Here is a 23,162-nt window from a genome sequence, read left to right as displayed (position 1 = left end):
CATCGGCTTAAAATCCTGGAACAAGCAAGGCACACTCATGCTGGCTAAGGTACGAGCACTTGTGTACCAAATAATATCGACGCCAGTTTTTGTAGAGAACACGACAGATCCTAGGGGGAGAATTAGGCGGGAAAAATAAGCGGGAAGTGCCTTAAATCAGTGCTATCAACAGAAAAGCGGAGAAATCTTTGGAAAAAGATGTGGGAATCAGTGCCGGTAGGTTTGTCGCAGCTGCCGACGCATGCCGCCCCAGCCGGTGGTGGCACCCCGCCACGCCAGCATGCCGCCACGAGCAAGGGCGACATGGCCCACCAGTCAACGGCACAGTTAACGGCAGCTTGAGCTGCCCAACGTGCCGCCACTCCTCACAGCGGCAGGGTGCCGCCACTACTTTTGACATTTGCACTGAGAGGTGGTCATTTTTGGCATTTCGTTGGGCAATAGATCCTAGCGTACAATTGATTAACATAGTCTTCACCGGTAATCCATCATCTATTTGGACTGCAATATCACGGCTTGGAAGTACTGAAAAAGGGCTTAGTTTAGCGTGTTAGCATTTGTATTTGGCGAGATAGCTGCCTCGCTATATCATTTTTTTCGAGGATCATCTTATTACAAAACCGTAACACCGAGAGAGAACCGGCGATACAGGAGAGTCTCAACTCTGATTGATGATCATGTAAACGCAAACATGTGGTTTGATATTACTCCCTCCGATTCATAATAAGTGTCGGAGATTTAGTACCAAGTTTGTTCAACTTTTGTACTAAGTTCTCGAAACTTAGGGGGGAGTACATATTTGTCAAAACATTCTCTTAGACTATATGTGCCATATATATAGGGGGATACAAGGGGAATTTGTTCGTGGCAGATAAATGTACAAGAATGCTACACGATACCACTTTTTTTCTCTGGCCTACTGAAAAGTTCAGTCTTCGCCCATAACAACTTGATCGTTTTTTGAACCTCAGCTAGTGCTTGCAGAAAATGCCCCCCTTCCAAATATAAACACTGAGCTTGCTTCTTTGTAGTCGTCCTCACTTTTCAATAATTATCCTGCCTACTGAAGTCTTTAATCACTTCCTTTGCAGACAAGAAAGCTCTTCTGTCCACATCCTCTGCTTGAAGGCAGCCGTTTTCTGTTTCCTCTGCTAGACCGTTTTTGGTCAAACGTGTATCATGACCAATGGCTTCCCTTCTGAATCGTAGACAAATACCGGCATCCTCCGTCAGACTCTGGAGTTGCTTTGGTGGTGTCGTAGAACATTATGACTGAGTGGGATCAGACACTTCGGTTCTTTTGTCTGTTTTCATCCTGATTATCGTTGATCCTCTTTTCTTGATATTGCTCTTGAAAGAAGACGCTTTTCTTGGAATAGAGCGCTGTAGGATCCGGATTGGTATCCCCCTATGTTGAAATCTTCCTTGAGAGATTTTGTCAAGAACCTGATATCTGTATCCGATAGCTGAGTCTTCCCACTCATAAAGGCGACAAATGTTGGTGGCCTCGCTTTCACCTGAGTGAAGTACTTAACTTTTGGTTGCGTAGCTGAATCTTTCCATGAATGTCTACTCATAACCTGTCAAAGAGAATTGGAGGTAACAGTTCAGTAATACAAATTTCTGTGACAAGGAAGTTCAAAAATAAACTAGAAGAAGAATGAACTCAGTAGTAACAAATATAAACGACTCATAGCAGAGGAATGATACAGAACTAAACATTTCAAACAATAACTAGTCCTAGGGAAATTGAGAAGTAGCAGCCCATTCTAGGTGGCTTATGTCACCACTAGTACCAGATCTAAATTTATAGTCGTGGTGAACAGCCTCACCGCCTGCTAGCCATGGTAGGATGCAGGGGTGTTTAGAATAGCAACCGCACAGGAGAGGGGCACGGGGGTAGGAGAGAAGCACAAGGTAGCAGACAGATTGATAACTCTACTGCTTGCCTTTTCATTGATTATGATCCTCTCATAAAGGAGTTACAACCATGAGATAGACCGGACTGGACTCCAAACCTTTCCTAATTAAACTCTTTCCCTAATACAATTGAAACTTCAAACGTAAAGCAAACTACTACCGAATTAATGCTGCCGAAGCTGGACGTACACGTCTCTTGTAATGCAGTCCAACCATGGCAGATCAAGCACTAAAAGCAAAAAAGACCTCCAAATAATTTTACTCTGCACTCATGCAATTCCACCTAGTGAACTGTGTCACTCTAGATTTGAATATAATGTTCAAGATTTATGTTCTTACTGTTTTACTTGAATGGTAAGTAGTCCTACTTGGCACACACCCTAGCATGCAAATAAAGTAACAGTAATGTGAGCAGGACGTTTACCTTACGCAACCAACGATTCAGGCGCGAGGTTGACAATCTAAAACACCATTTCTCATAAGTTTCTATAACCTGGTGCATAACAGCAAGCCTCCCCCTGCCTTCCAATGCTGACACGAACACAACTGGTATCCCTGTAACCTGTCAACACGAAGATAAAAGATTTTCCCATGTGATGTTGCCGTACGAAGCAAGCTAAAAGGTCCACGATATGGTTGTCCCCTCTTTTGATTGAGAGGGCTTTCAATTTTCAATTTATACACAAAGGCGTTACAGAAGCACACATTCAGGCCTGGGTAATGATGGTACACTTGTATGGGTAGCTCACCGGAGGCAAGGGCTAACTCTGTCGGGCAAGCGTCGGATCAGTACTGGTACTAGCGAACCATACTGGATTAGGAAAGCATATGCTCAAGAGGATTTTGCTATTTGCTTGAACTAAGAGAACTCGGTCTTCGGCAGACTCGGACTAAGTCCTCCGAGTCTCTTCCACCAAATCTAGACTCAGACTGCTGCCTAAGCCTACCAGGACTTGGCAGCGTGACTTCCTGTTGCCACAGGCTCTTGCCTCTCCGCATCCAAGTCCAACTGAAAGTGGGAACCAACTGCTGACGCCCATAATCATTGACGGCAGATATTACTATCAGCAGATACGCTAGACGTTATGAAAAGATAAAAGTACGGAGTGGAATTAAGACTCTGCATTTCCAGTTATTAGTAAACACTTTCAGAAGGAAGTGGTTTTGTGATTCTGTCCATCATGCTTAGCTGATCCACCAAACTAGACCATTATCTATATTCTCATTAAAAACAAAGTAAAGCATCTACATGTGTGATAACCAACAAAATATCAAGTTCGGCAAAAAGAAAGCAGCTCATCATAGATTCAGTGAGGTCTGACTTGGAGAATAAACAGTAAGAAAGCTACCCAGAACTACTATGATGTGTTCAGATAACACCAACTGGAAAAAGGAAGGTTCAACTGAAACGCAAGGGTCCGATATAACTTAATTTTTCTGGATTAATTCTTAGAAGGGAACCTCCTATGAATTTCCTTCAAGAAACATTGCCTACAGACTATAGTTACCACTTACTGGCAGTAGTCATATTACGAGTATCTTATTGACCTTTTGACAGTTCCGTAGTGATGGATGATCATAAGTATTTCTTTAATGTTGAAGAAAAGTACCTGAGGAATTACTGTCTGGATTTCTTTAGGAACAGCCTCTAACACTTTGTCTAACAATCGTTGGTTTTCTCTAAGGAGATCCATTTTATTGACAATCACGACAAGTCCACGGCCTTCTTCGATTGCTTGTCGTGCTATGACAACTTCTGGATGATTCATACTACTCTTCGACTTTGCAATCTGCATTTCCATAGAGCCTTGTCATGGCATTTTACATTAGAACTAAATTACATGAAACATGCATAAATACATGCGAGATTAGTGGACATTAAGGATGTTGCCTCTAATGCATACTAATTTGTGCATGGTACTAACAATAGAGCATTGACCGTCTTAACCATGGCGAGGAATTAAATAAGTACAGAGTATATGATATGGGACTAAAGTTAGATGATCAAATTTACACAAACCTACTCATGTGCTCACTAAAAGTGGAAAACACAAATTGTAAACCAGATTGAGGACCTGATTTACAACCACTCATTAGTCTGTATTATCAGTGCTGACTCAAGTTTATGAAATCCAGTTCTTAGCGGAGCATATAATAGTGTAAAATGGTTAGAAAAACTAATAATGCAATGTGGTCTGTAGCTTGGCAAAAAAATGTTTTGCCAGAAAAATCATTGCAAATGTATAAACCAAGTTCAGAGAACAGAGAAATCATGTGAAGTCAAGTTAAAAGCATATGTTGATTGAGCAAGAGGGAAGAGTTACATAAACTACTTCCAGTCATGTATACAAAAAACCATGGTACAAGATTGTAGATTGGGACCTTTTAAAACGGAAAGCTCAGAAGATTTCCAATCCAGAGGTTCTTCAAAAGTGTGAAAGCTAATCGTGAAGTGGAAGAGGGATTATGGAGGGCCCCACATGTCAGTGTGTTAGATAAACAGACTTGGATCTGTCCCGACACTCTACCTGTCATTGTGCCGGGAACCTTGTGCTCAAGGACATGTTACTCATCTATCCTCCATGATACGCCGCTTGGCGGTGCTTCACGCTTTCTGGTCATATCTAGGAGGCCCCAAGTGGCTGTCAACAGAGTTTTCATGGGTCAACATAGTCTCTCAATAGTGACTAATTCAAAAACAGTAAAACTTTGAGGTCATCCTTGTGCTGCGGTAGTGATCATGCGGTAATGTGCCCCATGGTCTGTTTCAAAGAGGAGGTGAGCAGCAATGGAAGAGGTCAAGCATGAACTTGCAGGCGTAATTATGGCAAGAATCCGCTCACGTGGAAGCTGTGATGGAGTGGACAAGTGGAGATGGAGAGGAAATGGTTTCATGGGTGTGAAGCTCTAAACAAGGAGAGGAGCGTGAAGCCCATCTTACCGAACAAACAAGGTGAAAAAATCAGGTCAATACCGCTGGCCCTTCAGCCCTCAAGCAAACATAGATAACACGGCCCTGTTTTTTGTGTTCATAGAAGAGCAGCAATTTCCCCTCTTTCACAAAAACATGTAGGTTCACCTAATCTCTTCATCTGAAATCTTCTAACCATTTTTTTGTTATGAATGAAATCTTCTAACTTCGATTGAAGAATTTCGAAGAACCTCAAAAATGGAAATTTCATGAAAAATCTAAAACCGAGTTCCTACTTAATTTACTGGTTACTGGCCACAATGCATATATAATCAGTAGAATTAACTCATCGTACCAACAAGACCTTTTATTTCGAATATGTAATCCACAAGACCTTAAAAGTACAAAAAGGATGAGTATTGAGAACCTCAACCAGATAAAAGGGAGCATATTAGTCAGAATTTTAGGCCGTAGGCTAGTGTATATCCGAATGAACATAAGTACCTTTTCTGCATCAAGCACAAGAGCTACAATATGAGCTCTCATCAGGTTCTTTCTTGATTGTACCACACTCAACGATGCTGGCCCTTTCTCCTTTCCTGACCTCTCCATCCAGCCAGCAGTATCCACCTGCATCACCAAAAGGAAGAAACGGTCGATCGTTAAGATGGAGACTACCTGAATGGACATTATGTAATGAGTTCCTCCTACACTGCACTTATAGCCATATAGGAAATGATGTTCCAAAATAAGATATTAAAACCCACTCATCGCGAGTTAACTTACCAAATATACACTTCGGTTGTCAAATTGAAACTTGGCCCGAATGGAGTCCCTTGTTAAGCCTGACTCTGGACCAACCAGAACTCTATTTTCTTGCAACAAGGTATTAAGCATGGTAGACTTCCCAACATTAGGACGTCCCACGATTGCTAACTGCAAAGGTAACTTGCTTTCATCACCTTCATTTGCCTCGGCCTCGGAAATAAGGTCATCTTGATTTAGTCCATCTGCCATATGTTAAAGAATACTAAGAATAAATGTACATAGATTTAGTCCATCTGCCATATGTTAAAGAATACTAAGAATAAAATGTACATAGATCTACTTGAACAGAATCAATACGGAGAAGTAGCAGATGGAGATATGGTAAAGCAATCTTGATACTTAGCTGAAATCCTATCGTTCTGTTTATGCGGGTTCATCATACTTACGAATATGTATTAGTTTTACCATCACTATAGTAGTGGAAGATGTTAGGATGATCTCCCGCACGTTCGAGCCCAACGGCTCGACGTGGACCTTGTCTGCGCCCTGATCGGGGGCGTCCAACCGTATACTGGTTGGTGGGCCCCTGTCACCGCGCTATATAGACAGGTGGGGGCCGGACGCACGCGGTACGAGGTTGACCGATGCACTGCTCGCTCCACCGACACCTCCCTACCAATCTAGGGTTAGCGCGTGCCGACGGGAAGCTCCACCACCGCCGCCACTGCCTCACCCACGCCACCGCCGTCAACACCATGACCACTCCCTCCGGTTCCTCCTCACAAGGAGAAGGTACGTCGTCTCTCCCTCTCGATCTCTCTCTCTCGCAGTACACACACAAAAACAGTCCCTACCCGCACAGATCTTACTCTAGTCGATTCCTAGGATTTAACATTGGTATCAGTGCATGTGAGTTTTTCCATATGGCTTTGAAGGAAAGCCATTGTTGCTTTGAGTGAAGTTCCTTTTCTTGTTGTCCTTCACATAGTTTAGAGAACCTCCATTTTGTGCTTTGGGCATGTCCTCCTCTTGCACACAAATGGCTATGGTCTTTTTCATGTCCCATTTTTCAGGAGACATGTTGTAGTTGACAACAAAGGTGTCAAACCGTTGTGGCAGTGAAGTCATAACCAAGTCGACAAGAAGTGCAGGCTTAAGTTCCAGGTCATCATCCATGGGCTTCAGCTTTGCAGCCATGTTGCTCATTCTGAGGATGTGCTCTCTAATGACATGTCCCCCTCCAGTGTACTTTTCTATCGTCACCAGTTGCTTCAGCAACTAGGTAGCATATATCGTTGAAGAACCAGTGAACTGGCTCTTTATCTTTTCAAGGTACTCCCCTACGGAAGCACACTCTGTAATTGAGCCCACAATGACATTCGCAATTCTATTCTTTATGAATGTCATGCACTTTTTATTGGTTGTGACACTTTTGGTTTTCTAGGGTGTATGCCATCTCCACTGGAGCATGGTCCCTTAAGATGCATGGCAGAAAAAGAAAAGGGACCATGCTCCAGTGGAGATGGCATACACCCTAGAGAACCAAAAGTGTCTGATAGCCAATAAAAAGTGCATGGCATTTATAAAGAATACAATTGAGAACGCCAATGTGGGCTCAATTGCAGAGTGTGCTTCCGTAGGGGAGTACCTTGAAAAGATAAAGAGCCGGTTGTTCAAAGATATATGCTACCTAGTTGCTGAAACAACTGGTGACAGAAAAGTACCCTAGAGGTGGACATGGCATTAGAGAGCACATCCTCAGGATGAGCAACATGGCTGCAAAGCTGAAGCCCATGGATGATGACCTGGAGCTTAAGTCTGCACTTCTTGTCCACTGGGTTATGACTTCACTGCCACAACAGTTTGACACTTTGTTGTCAACTACAACATGTTTCCTGAAAATGGGACATAGAAAAGACCATAGCCATGTGTGTGCAAGAGGAGGACAGACTCAAAGCACAAAATGGGGGTTCTCTAAACTATGTGAAGGACAACAAGAAAAAGGAACTTCAATCAAAGCAACAATGGCTCTCCTTCAAAGCCATATGGAAAGGGAAAAGCTCAAATGCAGCCTTAGCACAAGCAGATTCCAGTGGACAAAGATCCGTGGAGCTGCAAGAAGACTGGGCATTACAAGAAAGATTGCCCTGAATGGCTAAAGTTTATAATGGCAAAGAGAGGTAACGACATAGTTTCCTCTGTAAATGAATCCTTGTATACACAGTTTTCAAAATCTACTTGGTGGATTGACTCAGGTGCAACTGTTCATGTTACAAATTCTTTAGAGGGATTCCATTCGACGCAGACTTTGCAAAGAAGCGAAAGATGCATTGAAGTCGCGAATGGAGTTCAAGCACAAGTTGAAGTTGTTGGCGACATCTCCTTGGAGTTAGTTGATGATTTCACTATTCTGCTTAGAGATGTTTTATTTGTTCCTTCATTACACAGAAACTTGATTAGCGTTTCACGTTTGGACAAAGACAGTTATGAATGTTATTTTGGACATGGCAAGTGTGTCATATGGTGTAATAATGCTTATGTGGGTGCTGCTTTACTTCACAATGAGCTTTATTTATTATCCCTGCGTGAATAAGTGTTGTCTGTGTGTAATGTGAATGAGCAAGTATCCGTGTCGGACAAAGAACAAAAGAAAAGAAAGAGAACTGATGAATCATCGAAATTATGGCATTGTTGCTTATGCCATATTTCGAGGGAGGGATAGAAAGACTCCCAAAGAAAGAAAAATATTCAAAGCTGAAGTTGAAAATCAGCATGACAAAAGAATAAAAAACAGTAAGGTCTGGCCGTGGAGGGGAGTACTACGGTCGACACACTCCATATGGCCAAATCCGACCTTTTGCAAGGTTCTTACAGGAGACGCGCATAGTAGCCCAATATTCAATATCGGGCGAGCCTCAGCAAAATGGAGTAGCTGAAAGGCGTAACCGTACCCTTATGGATATGGTGCGCATATGATGAGCTACTCCACCCTACCGTTGGGATTGTGGATTGAGGCGTTAAAAACCGTTATTCACATTCTCAACAGAGTACCAAGCAAGTCGGTGCCAAAACATCGTATGAGTTGTGGATAGGAAGAATACCTTCTCTAAACCACTTCAAGGCTCAGTTGCACGGATACGGGGCAAGAGACCGTGTCCGTGTCCGTGTCGTATACCGTATCCGATACGGATACGGCTTGGATACCGTATCCCTACAGTTTTTTTGACGTATCGCTAAATTAATGAATTAAAAATAGTTGGTGATAAATCAATACCGATACGGTTTGGACACGTGCTCGATACGACCCACCCAGATAAAAATTCCTAACCTCTTATGTAACCCTCCCCTCACTAGTTCCCACCCTCCCCCGAGACCCCGACACAGCCGCCGCCTCCCTCTTGTGGCGGCACCACTAGATCCGCACCCAACAACAAGTGGCGACTTAGCCAGTGGAGACCCGGCAACTTTTCCACCTCAACACAGGAGCCAAGAAGTAGCAGTTCGCCACCTCGCCGGTGAGAAGCAAGAAGCAGTAGCTCGCCGCCCCACGCCGGTTAGCAGACAAGCGGCAGTTTCTAGCGACTGTAGCAAGCAGCGGATGCCAGGCAGCAACCAGCAAGCTAGGAGCAAGCTACAAATCCTAAGGTTCTACTGGGTAGTCATGTTACTATTTTAGAGAAATCAGGGGTTGTGGGACAATACCAAATGCCGGTGTATCAATGTATTGGTGTAAATTTATTTCTAATTTAGAAAGCTAGTAAAACGTATCCTCGTATTCGCACTTTTTCAAAATGTCGTATTTCCGTATCCGTATTGGCCCGATACGGATACACGTATCTGTATCGGTGCTGCGTAGCTTGAAGGTGTGGGGGAGCCCAGCTGAGGCCAAAGTATTTAATCCAAATATTGCAAAATTAGATACGAAAATAGTCCGTTGCCCTTTCATTTGCTATCCTGAAAAGTCAAAAGGTTATTGTTTCTACTGTCCATCCAAATACACAAAGTTTTTAGAAACGAGACACGCGGTCTTCTTAGAGGACGACATGATAAGGGGGAGCATGGTAGCTCAGAAAATTGATCTTGAGGAGAAGAGGGTGCAGAGGGTGCATGCACCTAATCCGATTGACTCGGGAGCCATTTTTCGCACTACCTGTTGAACCTGCACCGATAATCTCTGCGGTTGTGGTGCAAGCGCCTGTTGTGACTCCACCCATGACAACGATGAGTGAAAATTCGGAACCTGTCCGTCAGGAGCCGAATGAACCATTCATTGAGCATGAGAGGGAGCAGCAACAACCACCTCTAGAAGTTGAGCCACAAGTTGAGGAACAGAATGCTCCAAAGAATGAGGCCCTTAGAAGGTCTACAACAGCCATTTCTACTGATTAGAAAGTTTATAATACAGAAACAGTTCATATGGAAGGTGATCCCACTTCATATGAAGAAGCCATGAGAAGCCCTGACTCATCAAAGTGGGTGGAGGCCATGGAAGACGAAATGAAATCGATGAGTGCCAATGATGTTTGGGACTTAGAAAATATTACTAAAGGAGCTAAAACCTGCAAATGGGTCTACAAAATAAAATATGATTCCAATGGAAATGTAGAAAAGTATAAAGCACGACTTGTGGCAAAGGGATTTACACAAAGAGAAGGGATAGATTACAATGAGACATTTTCTCCAGTCTCATGTAAGGATTCCTTCAGAATCATAATGGCACTAGTTGCACATTTTGATTTAGAGCTACATCATATGGATGTAAAGACGGCATTTCTAAATGGGGATTTAAAAGAAAATTTCTACATAAAACAACCCAAGGGTTTTATCATGGAGGGCAAGGAAGATATGGGATGTCGCCTAAAAAAATCCATTTATGGATTAAAGCAAGCCTCCAGACAGTGGTATCTAAAGTTCAATGAGACAATTAAGAGATTTGGATTTAAAGAAAATGCTGAGGATAACTGCATTTATGCAAAGTTTAAAAATGGGAAATATATTTTCCTAATTTTGTATGTGGATGATATCTTGCTTGCCAGCAGTGATGTTAGTCTACTACAAGAGACAAAGAAGTTCTTATCCTCAAATTTTGATATGAAAGATCTTGGTGAAGCATCATATGTTTTGGGCATAGAAATTCACCGAGATAGGAAAATGGAGTACTAGGACTATCGCAAATGGCTTATTTAGAAAAAATTCTAAATAAGTATAATATGCATAAGAGCAATGCTACACCTGCCCCTATAGCCAAGGGCGACTGTTTTGAGAAATTTCAATGTCCCAAGAACCAATACGAGCTCGATCAAATTAAAGCGGTTCCATATGCTTCGGCCATTCGAAGCCTACAGTATGCGCAAGTGTGGACTCGCCCTGACTTAGCTTTTATCACCGGGGTACTCGGTAGATATCAAGAAAATCCAGGTATAGAACACTGGAAAATGGTAAAGAAGGCATTGCGTTATGTGAAAGGCACAAAGATCTGATTCCCTAGAAATAGGAGGGTATTCAGATGCAGATTTTGCGGGAAATAAAGATGATAGAAAATCCACATTTGGATATGTGTTCACTCTCGCAGGGCTATTGTGGAAGCTCCAATTATCAATAGTTGCAGCGTCCACGATGTATGCAGAATTTATAGCATGTTATGAAGCCACAGGGCAGGCATTATGGTTAAAGAAATTTATACCCGACTTGAAAGTTGTAGATTGTATTAACAAACCTTTAAAGATGTACTCCGACAATCAGGCTGCAGTATTTTATGCTCACAACAACAAGTCGAGTAATGCTACGAAACCAATTGAGGTAAAGTATTATGTTGTGAAACACAAGGTCCAGGATCACACTATAAGTCTCAAGCATATAAGGACAAAGGATGTGCTTGCGGATCCGCTAATGGAAGGCTTACCACCTAGTGTGTTCAAGGAACACTTAGCCGGCATTGGTTTAAGGGAAAGCTTTACCATTCCTGGATCATAAGAGGCCCAAACGAAAAAGAATTTGTTTTAAAACAGCTGTCTGATTCTATCGGCAATTAAGCTATGACGATGAAACATGCTCTATGTAGTTATGTACTGATCTATAATGAAACGAGTAAAGTAAAAGTATAAAGTTAAAAGTAAAGTTGAGATCAAGGGGGAGAATGTTAGGATGATCTCCCGCACGTTCAAGGCCAATGGCTCGACATGGACCTTGGCTGCGACCTGATCTGATCGAGGGCGTCCAACCGTATACTGGTTGGTGGGCCCCTATCGCCGCGCTATATAGACAGGTGGGGGCCAGACGCACGTGGTACGAGGTTGACCGACGCGTTGCTCGTCCCACTGACACCTCCCTACCGATCCAGGGTTAGCGTGTGCCGACGGGAAGCTCTGCCACCACTGCCACTGCCTCACCCACGCCACCGCCGTCGACACCATGACCACTCACTCCGGTTCCTCCTCACAGGGAGAAGGTACGTCGTCTCTCCCTCTCGATCTCTCTCTCTCTCTCTCTCGCAGTACACACACAGAAACAGTCCCTACCCGCACAGATCTTACTCTAGTCTATTCCTAGGATTTAACAGAAGAAAGCAAAGATCATTCGCCAAAGTGGTACCCAAATCAGTGAACATACAGCTACAAACTTACTGTTTGGAAGCTGAAACATGTATTCCTCAAACAATGGCCTCAATATCTCATAAAGCTCTGCCATCCCAAGGCCTGTCTCTGCAGATATTGCAACTGGGTCACCAAAACCCAACCTGTGGGCTTCTCCAGCAGCAGAGGTCAAAGTTCCATGCTCATCAAGTGCCTCCGACTTGTTCATTGCGACAATGGTATGTATCCCAGATGCATGTTTTCGCAGCCACTGCCCAACCTCAAGATCCAGCGGCTGAAGGCCATCCCTAAGAAAGGCATTATACTTTTACTAGGGACTAGAAAGCAAGTATCCACTTTTTAACCCGAGTCCAATGATAATGGGTTGATAAAAGGCAAAAGCCTACTCACCTCACATCAATCAAGAAAATGGCAAATTGAGATCTGGCCAACACATTCCCTGTCATGTCAGCTGTACGAGCAAGAATGCTCCCAGATGTTGCTGCAGTCTCGAGACCAGCTGAGTCAAGCACGCGGAAACGGAGATCTCCAAGCTTCGCAACTCCCTCACGGATGTCACGGGTGACATGGTCCCCAGGTGTATTATACACCAGTGCCTCCCTCCTCCGTATTAATCTAGCGGTAATTGGAAAGTTTCAGTACAAAGCAAGAAAAAGCTATTTAATAAGAGTGTCAATAAGCTGTGACTCCTAAGCATAAAATAAAAGATAATATGATGTGGATAATATTTGACATCCTTCAACAGGAGTATGTTATTGTGCTAACTAGGAAAACCAGATGCTGTAAAGATGTATGTATCGAAAGGGACAGCTAGAAGCTATTATGGTGATTATCGAAGGACATTATGCTGGAGACATATACATCCACATACAGACATACATAGGGGTAAGGGCTGCCTGAGGAAATATGCCATATGCAGCTACATCAACTAAGATGACAGCCACCGTTTTATGCAGATGTTATACAACAAAACAAATCGCATGTTAATTGTCGAATGCAATCCGTAGGAGAAGGTGTAATCACAACAGTATATACATGCAAATTGGAAGACATGTGAGGAAAATGCATAACTGGCGTGTATTGCAATCAAGATGGTCGCACCAGCAAGTACTGTGACAACACGGATTGCAATGATGCAGATAGTTACCGGAATGCAACACGCCAACACCAGAGATAGAACATTATGGTTGCTAGCCAGAAAGAGCACTACAAAGAAGCAGGACTACTCCAGAAAGCGTGTGTGGAGTGGAAGCTGTAAGAAGACGTAGGGACTGAAAGTCTGAAAGGTGCTTGTGGAAATGGCTCCCCCATGGAGCTACACGGGAACGAAGTGTGCGTGGCGTCTCTCACCTGTTGAAGAGCGCGGACTTGCCGACGTTGGGGCGGCCGACGAGGATGATGGTGGGGAGCAGCGCGGCGTCCACCTTGGTGAAGTCGACGCGGGACTGCTTCATGGGGCTCCTCCTGGACTTGCCCTTGGTCCTCGCGGGCGGCTCCGACTCGTCTGCGACGGTGGAGTACCCGAATCCGGCGGGGAACGTAAGGCGCGGGAGGAGGAGAGGTAGAGCGCGGCCTGCGTTGGGGGAGATGGACGGTGAGGCGAGGAGGGTTTAAGGGTTTATTGTGGGAGAGGAGGTGGGATCTTACCGATGGAAGGGGGAGGTAGGGGGACCGGCGAGGACGGGATGGTGCGGGGGAGGAGGAGGGCTGCCGCGGCTGGGCGACTCCGGCGGAGGGCGGCGCGAAGGAGGACGGCGGCGGCGCCCATATTTTTTTTGAAGGAAGTGGTCAGAGGTAGGAGGCGAGGTTAAGCTGGGCCGGACCCGGAATATAGTTCCCGTTTTGTTCTGCTGGGCCACGAAACGCCCTTGTTGTTCCATGACAATGCCACTTCGGCCTCGCTCGGATGTCTCTCAAGCAAAGAATGAGGGCGATAGTGTTTTCAGGAGTGTTTTGGCTCCCAATCCCAAGCTCTGCCTATTATATTGAGTTGAATCATATCAATGGGCACAGATTAACTACTCCCTCCGTTCTATGAAACATGTGGAAAGTTCGTCAAAATTTAAATGTATCTATCTAATACATCTAAATTTAAACAAATCTTTCATAAGTTTTATGCGACAGAGGGAGTGGAATGGATGGTCTAGGCCCATCTTTCACTAATCCAGCATGGGAGACTTGATGGAAGTTTTAAAAAATCCAAGCAAAATCAAAATCTTTGCATGGAAAGCGTTAGGTATGCTTTCCCTCAAAAAAAAAGTGAACTTGGTATTCAAAAAAAAAGTGAACTTGGCATAAATCACGAAGCAAATCTAACGATCCAGACCATTTTTCTTAGATGCATATCCACTTGCAACTGGAAAAAAATCTCAGTTACAACCCCAGTTGCAACTAAAAAAACTCAGTTGCAATTCAACTGTAACTCATATGCATGAATCACGATGCAATCGGGTGCAGTAGGATTTGACTAAGCACTAACTTAGTTCTCCGTTAAAAAACAAAAAGAAACTTCATTTCGAAGTTCCATAATTATCTAAAAGTAATTACGTTGATACATGCACATGTTACCTACATATCTATAGAGTTTTGTTGGATAATATGTTGTACCGTAGGCAACAAAAAAAACTCACAAAAATGTGGCTCCGGGCGAGAAAAAGAACGGGGAAATTGTCTCTTTTGTGCAGATCACATGTGAAAAGATATTCCAATGAAACCTTGGTCATACATACTAGACATGCATATATACTTGTTTCTAAAAGAATATTGGGAGATAGAGGAAAAAAACTTTCTACTTTCTTAAAAGGTGCGATCATCGGAGAGTCACACGTGATTTTCGTTACGAATACCGAGCATGACAAGAAGAAAACTCTGGCTACACACCTGAAGAAGCATGGGTATTAGTATGTCTCACATGCGCCGTAGTAATTGAAAAACCAAAATATGTTAACCGACCTTGAGTACTTTTAGATCCATGTCTCTCAAACGGGGCTGAAATCTATTGAATGCAATGTCCATAACATCTTTAGTAATCTTAATAGAGCAAATTCATCTATGATCATCGAACTTGCCAGCCTTGTTGAATTTGGTCATTGTACTACTTTCGCAAAAAAAAAGGTCATTGTACTTGAGAAAGAGCAAAATATGGACATTAGCTCACTTTCTTAAATACCCCTTATATGAAACTACGCTATGCGTCATCTAACTGCAAACTAGTGGGAATTGGACGCCCTAGAGCCATCTGTGCTGAAGTCACACAACCATGCCATTCCGATCTTCACAACAAACTTTCCCGCGCATGACATGAAACAAATATTTCTACATATACAACATAGAAACAAACATCCGCAACAAAACTACAAGTAAATTGAAACATGATTGCAACATTTGTAAGAGACACACAGTCACACACAAATGCCATAACATATAAAACTCCATATTTGTAGCAAAGCATATATGAACACACAACAAATCAAAATGTAGTTCGTAATAAACATTCCTAAAATCACTGACCCCACCATCAACAACGGAGGCGCCGCCAATATCACCTTCACAAGGCACGCAAGCAACAAATCTGGCTCATTTTAGCCCCACCTTTACCAAATCAGCCACCACTTCCCCTAGCTCGTATCCATGGGTCCTTAAGAAAAAAGACACAAACATTCAGAGTTGCTTGGGAGGTAAATGAAGAGATTGAAAAGGACACAGGGCACTGAGTCAGGCAAGAGAAGGCGACTGATTTCTCAGTATATTTAGTTGTTTTCCATATATTCGACAGGCTCACCCTAGTCTCTGGAGTACCATGCAAAAAATGCAGCCATGTCATGGAAAAAAGTTGGCACAGATTGCATAGCCAATAACTTAACACTTTGCAGTGAAGTTTTGTTTAGGGTTGCTTCTTGATATTGAGGATAATTAATACGTGTACATAATTTAGTTCCATTCTCAGCCCCATGTCTTGTAAAGACATATCAGCCCCTAGTCTCTGGAGTATCATGCAAAAAATGCAGCATGTCATGGAAAAAAGCTGGCACAGATTGCATAGCCAATAACTTCCCACTTTGCAGTGAAGTTTTGTTTAGGCTTGCTTCTTGATATTGAGGATAATTAATACGTGTACATAATTTAGATCCATTCTCAGCCCCATGTCTTGTAAAGACATATCAGGGCAAAGTTACACTGTTTGCTGTTCCACTCTTACAATGTCCCGGACAGCACATAAAACAATTAGACAGGTACATAGCCTGGAGTGCATTACAAGGTTAGCAGCCTACAATGATCACATCAGACAGCGCCTATCTTCTCTTCGCTATCCCCCAACTGTGTTGTCAGAAACTGTCGTACTACACCAGAACCTAGGCCTCCTATCCATAATTACAGGACATGTAAATACAGATAGATACAGGAGATACATAGATCAGAACGGCTGTTAATCTATGTCAGACTCCTCCAAAAGAGACAGCGGGAAGGCTTTAATTTAGTCGGAATCGCTGTCATGCTCGAGAAAGCGATATTCCCTTGGACCACCTAGTCGTAGCACTATGGTTCCGGAATTCCCTTCATGCCATTCAATGCCTTCCTTCTCCACAAGCTCAATAACCTATTACAGACATATTGCAACATTCAAGAGCATGGCATGTGAAGTCAAGGAAATTAACCTATTATGATTAATGAACTGGATACATAATAGCTAGGCAATGTATCCCATGAATCGTGCAAATGTGAATACTTCCAGCCTCAGCCAAAGGATCCAAGATGTAAGGCCCAGATAGGAGGTGGGATGCCCCTCAAAGCACTTAGCAACCATTTTCTGGAAGTTCACATTTGCACCGAATTGATGATTTCACGTTTGACCACAAGTGGATGTTGGGAACACAAACACCACCTAGAGCTGCACAGTAACATTCTACCTTACTGAATCATATGACCATAAAACTATAAATGTTGATAGCATATGAAAGATGCAAAATCTAACCAAATGCAATTCAGGAGAGCAGATCATGCAATTTGCTATAAAATCACTGCCAGAATTATTAATAAATAAAAACGCACAACATTATAAGCAGAACATTGAGGTGGCAAGCACATGAGCAAGAAATATTTAGTCAGACAAGTACATACCGATCGTTTTATCTTTCCCTTCCCTGTACCTTCACTACCACAACCAGTAATCACTCTAAGAAGGGTAGCTGTTTAAGGAAGAGGAAAAGGAAGACATGATATAGATGAGAAAACATTAGACCAAGACCAGTGAAGCTGAAAAAATGTGGGGCGGCAATGATTACAACACCCAAATTTATGTGAACACTCACATGGCATGCATACACAAACCAGCATGTGAACTTTCAGGAGCTTCATAGCTTGCTTGACATGTTGACCATGCAAATCAATAGTCACTGTGTTCGTTATATGTTTGTTTCTGCCAACATAAGATATAACAGGAGCCCTATTTAGTATCAAGAGATTTAGAAAAGATCTTCCTGCCATCAGAAGAATTAAATTACCTGGCTTCAAATATCTCCCTGCTGGCCTTCTCATCTTCTTCGCGACCCAATTCCCGATAATGTTTTCCCTAAAGCAAATAGACATCGGATTATTGGAGATGCTAAGGCAACACAATAGAAGGTACATGCACACTGACAGAAAATGTTCACAAGCGACAGAATCTTAGAATGCTCTAACAGGACAAACATCCGTTTACTAAATTTATGAACTGTAAGAACACAACAGCAGCACATTAGTTAGAGCTCTCCATCATTCAACCTTTAAGGATGAAAGATCAAGAGATTCTGACGTTTTGCTTTCTTTTATTATTCTGTCATACTTCTCAGCCTTAAACATCATAAAATTGCATGTCTGACCTCCTCTGCAAGGTACGAGGCATAAGATTTTTCTCCTTTGGAATATGCCAGGGCAGCCTGCATGGGAAAATAATAGACAGAAATAAGAAATACAAAAGAAGATCTGGCACAAAGAAAACTCTGACAAAAATAAATTCTTACTTTCTGATAGTATCCTTTCATTTTATCATAATGACTAGCCGAAACACCACGGAACTCTTGATACCCATCCCCTTAACGCGAAGAAATTACAGTTACAAAATTTGCAGCGGTGCCAAATACAACAATTACAAAGCACAAATAGGCGAAATAAGGTCAGCTGAATGTATAACTGCAAGAAAATAAATCAAAACTAGTTTCATTGTATATGGTAGAAAAATGTCCAAATATGAACGTACATAGAAGCATTATATGAATGTATTGGCTGAAAGCTATAAATCAAGAAACTGAGAAGTAGCAATTTCACTTATAAGATTGAACCAAAATTGTTTAGACGAGGGAGCTATTGACCTAACAGTAAGAATAATGCTCAAAATGAAACCTAGAGGAAGGAAATGAGAAGTGAGAAATTGCCAGTTTAGCACAATGAAAAAAAAAAAGTGAAATCTTGAATCACAATGAACTGGGCATCATAAGAGGCACAGACAAATCAATCCTTTGCACGATTGGCAAGCACAGCGATAAGAAGCAGAACATACCATTTTTTGGTCTTCCTTGGTTGTTTGCTGTGATAGGATGATTGTATGATTGCAGCTTCTTCACAATCTTTTTCCAGTCCATTTTACTTGGATCATGTGTGCGCTGAACCTGTCCAGGTACTTTGAACAGCGACTCAAGGACTTGCTGTGGCATCTTGGAATCCACCACGGCTGATCTTGAAGGCGGCGTTGGTGGGTGTTGCACATCGCAAACAGCCTCCATGTAGCTATGAACCAGAGATCACGAAAATCTTAAACCAAGAACCACCAGCATGGCACATAGTGCAATAACTGATACCATTGTACAGCCAAGTACTGTTGAAGTCTACGTGATTTCTGATATCATTGATGCCTAGGAGATGACTAGCTGCACAGCCAGTACTGTTGAAGTTGACAATTACTAAGACCTTTATATTGAACTAGTGAATTTTATGACGTCATAACTCACTTAGGTTGCTAAAGTACGCTTTTATCAAAGTAAATTTGTCTAGATAGTCAAAGATGATATATGTCCTTAGCCAGGAACATATATTATGCAACTTGCAAAATGTCCAAAAGTATCATGAGAAAGCAATGAATATTCTACATGGAACAGTTTCCCGCTGTTTTTCCCCCACACCACACTACAGCTATCCGAACAAAATTACTTGCACAGATTTGTGCATTAAGTATATGTTAAGTATGCATATGCAAATAGATCTATATGAAGTTCATCAACCTGACTCATTTAATATCCTCTATATAATGTTTATACTAAAAATCAAAGAAAAAACGTATATGGTCAGGTAAGGTTCACCTGCTCCGCTGTTCCCCCCAGAATAACTCATGTTGTCTTCCAAAGTGATTATATGACATACCAGGTGTTTCTTCTGGAAACTGAATAAAAAATAATAGAATATGAGATTTCACAAGGAAACAGATGAGAATTGCTAAATGTATTCCTTGTTACTAATAACATAATAGGGAACTAGAGATTTGTTCAGTTGAGTGGCACATTTATGCCAATCAAATAAAAATAGCAAGGGAATTCAACAATGATTGCTGTATCACATTACACTAGAGCCACCAAATAAACAACATCCTAACAGAAGTTCGTTTTATTTGCTTTTAGCCTTACTGGCAATAACTTCCATGACTAGAAAACCAACACACCAATGGCAAACTGGGAATAGTTGGTGCTTTGAAAAGTACGACATAAACTGTCAATCTGCAGTCAACATATCGAACGTTGGCAAGTAAGAAGGGATGATACTACATGCACTAAGTACTAATAAACAATCTATGTTCCCATGCGATCTGTAGGACAGCATATTTATCAATGAACACTATAGCTGCTAATGTATAAGTAACTAAGATTAATTGAATTTTCTGCAAGAGTAACACTGAAGAATAGGAGCTCAAATTGTAGCTATGTGATGCTACTACCTGGCATGAACTTTGGTCAATCATTGCAGAAGAAATTTCTTCATATATTCCATATCCTGGGAAAATATCTGGAGAGTGTGTGCTATTATCTTCAGCATTAGTGCACCATCCCATACCAGAGATATCAAGTAATGCATCCAGAGCCTGAAAGTACATGGTTTAGTAAAAATTCTCAATAAACTGTTGCTAAGTTACAGCATCCCATTCGGTAGAAAAAGCAGCAGTCTAATTTCGCAGTCGAGTACGTAAATTTCTCTATGTTCATGTCTCTCTATCAGAGAGTGTCCTGGCAACTGCCACAAAACGAGTGCACGAAGAAGGCACATGCTATTGCACACTGGTTACTCATGTATGGTCAATGACAAAATTGTTACAGAAGCAGCTTTTATATTTACATTCATGTATTCCCACGTGCCAATAATGGCATCTTAACGCTGTGTGCATAGGATCGTAGAACTAGAGAAATTTCTCAGAACCACATGCATACAGTTTTTGCCAGAATTTAAAAGTAAAGCAGGGCAGACAGACTGCTGATACTATCAAGAACAGGCAAAATTCTAGCTATAACCAATCAACAAACTTTAGTGAAATGTGGAACTTTGTACCCTGGTCGAGGCACTAAGATATGAAGTGAATACATATTTACCTTCTCAACATCATATCCATACTGACCTGCAAAAATGAAAGAAAGATAACATTAGAAACACTTACTGAGAAGCTAAGCATCATGTCCAACTGGCTTACCAAATGCAAATAGTGGTGTTAGATACATATCTCAATACACTATAATTCAATCGAAAAATACATCAAGTAGCTTCTGAATTAATAAATGAAAGTTTTAAATCAGCCGCTGAAGCACCATGTTGCATCTAAGAATTTAGATTGATTGCATAACATGAACTTTCAGACGCTGTATATAAGTAAACCATACAGCCTTTCTGCACACAAACATTGTCCAACTAAATCTGTGGATCGGTTACAACTGCACACCATTTGAAGGATTGTGCAATCTGTAAGCAACCTCCCATCCAGTATATCCTTTGCACCAGAAGAAGAGAAGTGGATCCACCAGTTGAGTGTGATATCATGCAATTTCCACATGTAGTTAAGCACATAAACAAAAATATGGGCAACAGTCTCCTTAGCGTCCCAATATTTAAGCTAAGAGAACAAGGGCGCAATGTGTGTTGCCTTATCAGACGCGAATCTTGCTCTTTTTTACTCTGGGCTTCTATATCCTTGCACACGATAAGCTCAAGCGTCAATTCTCTGACTTGACATTTCGGGAGGACTTGAGCCCAAAACCATGAATACTGCCTTGCTCACTGCACACATCTCTCTATAAGAAACCACCAAGCATTTAAAAGGGAGCCAATTTGATATCCTAGCATTAACACTCTTTCATTTCCAACCAGATATTTTAAAAGCATGTGATGCCGAGAATATTGATAGATCAGATACTAGCATGCGGATATCTACGGCGCAGAAGCGAAAACTGGAGATTATAAACATATCTGAAGGACAGACAAACAAGATTGGCTTGCAGATCACAAGAATGTGTCATGGATGCCTTATGCATTCCAATTTTAGGGCATCGGTCAAACTGTCAAACCATTCCCCCATTCACTAAATGGTTTGAACAAAGACGGTGCTTCAACCTTCAGGCCATGTTTTGGGTGATGTGTAGTTCTTTGGAAAGGTTTGGTATCTAGTTCAGCTATCAAAGCATTCCAAGGAAATGCCATTGAACTACTAAATAGCAAAACTTTCCAGAAAAAAGACTACCTTTCTCCTCCAAGCGTGCTTTTACTCTAATTATTTGCCGTTTGACTTGGTTATGACTTCCATCAGCAGAAAGAAACAGATCGCAGGTAAAGCAGCAGTACTTAGCAGCAAGTGTTAAACGATGACTCACCTAGCACGTCCCTGACCACACCCATGTTGAGCTCGGAACTATCCCCAAGCATGGAGCACAGGAACTGCTCGGCCTCCTCCACATTGTAGGTGGGATCAGCACCAGGCCCGCACCCATTTCTGACATCATTCCAGCCATTGCTGGCGGTGCCCTTCCGCCCGCTGGGCACGCTTACGGGTGGAGTGGCGGGCCGCGAGTAGCCCTTGCCGATGACGTCGGCGACCATGCCGGACGCGGCGACGGGGAGCTTCCTGGGCCTGCGCGCGGGCTTCCGGGCGGCAGATCCCGTGTGGGGGGAGAGATCTGGCGGCGGAGGCGGCGGGGGCGGGTGAGTGGAGGCGAGGATGCCGGCGGCGAGGAAGGGGTCGGCGCCGGCGTCGCGGTAGGCGGAGTCGACCTGGTCGATGGTGGCGCTGCCGAAGGCCTCGAGCAGCCAGGCGAGGTCGCGGCGCTCGTCGCCCGCGGCGGAGGAGGAGTCGGAGGAGGAGGGCGCGTAGAATGAGGAGGTGGAGGCGGCGCCCGAGGAGGAGGAGCTCGGGGTGAAGGAGCGCGAGTAGGCCGACACGTCCCCGCCGCTGCTGCTGCCCGATTCCGCCTCGGAAGCGGCGGCTGCTGCCGCCGCTAGGGTTAGGGTTTCCGAGAGCGGCGAGCGGGGAGAACCGGCCGCCGGCGGCGGCGGAGGGGTCGGCGGCGGCGCCCCCGCAGTGGCCGGCGGCGAGGGCCGCTTCTTCTTCTTGGATTTCTTCTTGGCGTTGTTGGAGGGCTTCATCTGGGCAAGGGATGGCCGCCGCTTTTTTTCCCCTCTCTGTTTTCCTCTCCCTCCTACGGGTTTTGACTTTTTCCTGATTTTTCTGCCTGGGACTGGGAGAATGCGGTGGAGGGAGGAAGAAGGCGACGAGCCACGGTGGTGGGCCCGATGCAGAATATTTTACTCTCGTTTGCAGGTGGGTCACGTCACCCGTGGGGCCCACATGTCATGGTCAGCGAGGTGAGTCGCGAAGATGGATGGAAGTGGGTTCAGGCGATGGGTGATACGAGTACTACTTTGGACTGGTGGTTTACCCTAGACTGACTGGTGGTGGTGGATGGGGTGGG

General features: G+C 43.2%; 2 protein-coding genes across 3 annotated transcripts; both read right to left on the bottom strand.

The window, feature by feature from the left end:
• Nucleotides 1-1,024: 1,024 nt before the first annotated feature.
• On the bottom strand, nt 1,025-13,726 carry LOC124664688 (GTPase Der-like). Its single transcript, XM_047202148.1, is given in 9 exon segments — nt 1,025-1,403; nt 1,406-1,580; nt 2,345-2,482; nt 3,531-3,710; nt 5,336-5,461; nt 5,618-5,841; nt 12,223-12,479; nt 12,583-12,807; nt 13,543-13,726. Coding segments are annotated over 9 exon segments (1,566 nt in total). The 5' UTR covers nt 13,647-13,726; the 3' UTR covers nt 1,025-1,266.
• A 2,560-nt stretch (nt 13,727-16,286) lies between these two features.
• LOC124660665 (SMR domain-containing protein At5g58720-like) lies at nt 16,287-22,913 on the bottom strand. 2 transcript variants are annotated; one of them, XM_047198489.1, is made up of 11 exons: nt 22,068-22,913; nt 20,799-20,824; nt 20,153-20,296; nt 19,524-19,603; nt 18,728-18,954; nt 18,192-18,262; nt 18,051-18,107; nt 17,694-17,761; nt 17,502-17,608; nt 17,311-17,378; nt 16,287-16,789 (listed from the first exon to the last, which is right to left on the bottom strand). In XM_047198489.1, exons 1-11 carry the CDS (start codon nt 22,834-22,836, stop codon nt 16,667-16,669), a joined length of 1,740 nt encoding a protein of 579 aa, XP_047054445.1. In that variant the 5' UTR covers nt 22,837-22,913; the 3' UTR covers nt 16,287-16,666. The 2 variants fall into 2 exon arrangements, with proteins under 2 accessions (XP_047054445.1, XP_047054447.1); XM_047198491.1 differs by lacking the exon at nt 16,287-16,789 and adding an exon at nt 16,797-17,080.
• Between the last annotated feature and the right edge of the window lie 249 nt (nt 22,914-23,162).

The sequence above is a fragment of the Lolium rigidum genome, chromosome 6 (genome assembly GCF_022539505.1).
Source record: "Lolium rigidum isolate FL_2022 chromosome 6, APGP_CSIRO_Lrig_0.1, whole genome shotgun sequence".
Classification (NCBI taxonomy): Eukaryota; Viridiplantae; Streptophyta; class Magnoliopsida; order Poales; family Poaceae; genus Lolium; species Lolium rigidum.
The sequence above is the reverse complement of the archived record's forward strand: the minus strand, read 5'-3'. Positions and strand labels throughout refer to the sequence as shown.

Coding starts and splice junctions, on each gene's coding strand:
- LOC124660665 (XM_047198489.1), bottom strand. CDS start 22,836: ATGAAGCCCTCCAACAACGCCAAGAAGAAATCCAAGAAGAAGAAGCGG. Junction 18,263..18,727: donor CCAAGGAAGACCAAAAAATG/GTATGTTCTGCT, acceptor CTTCGCGTTAAG/GGGATGGGTATCAAGAGTTC. Junction 16,790..17,310: donor AGGGAAAGATAAAACGATCG/GTATGTACTTGT, acceptor TGTCTGTAATAG/GTTATTGAGCTTGTGGAGAA.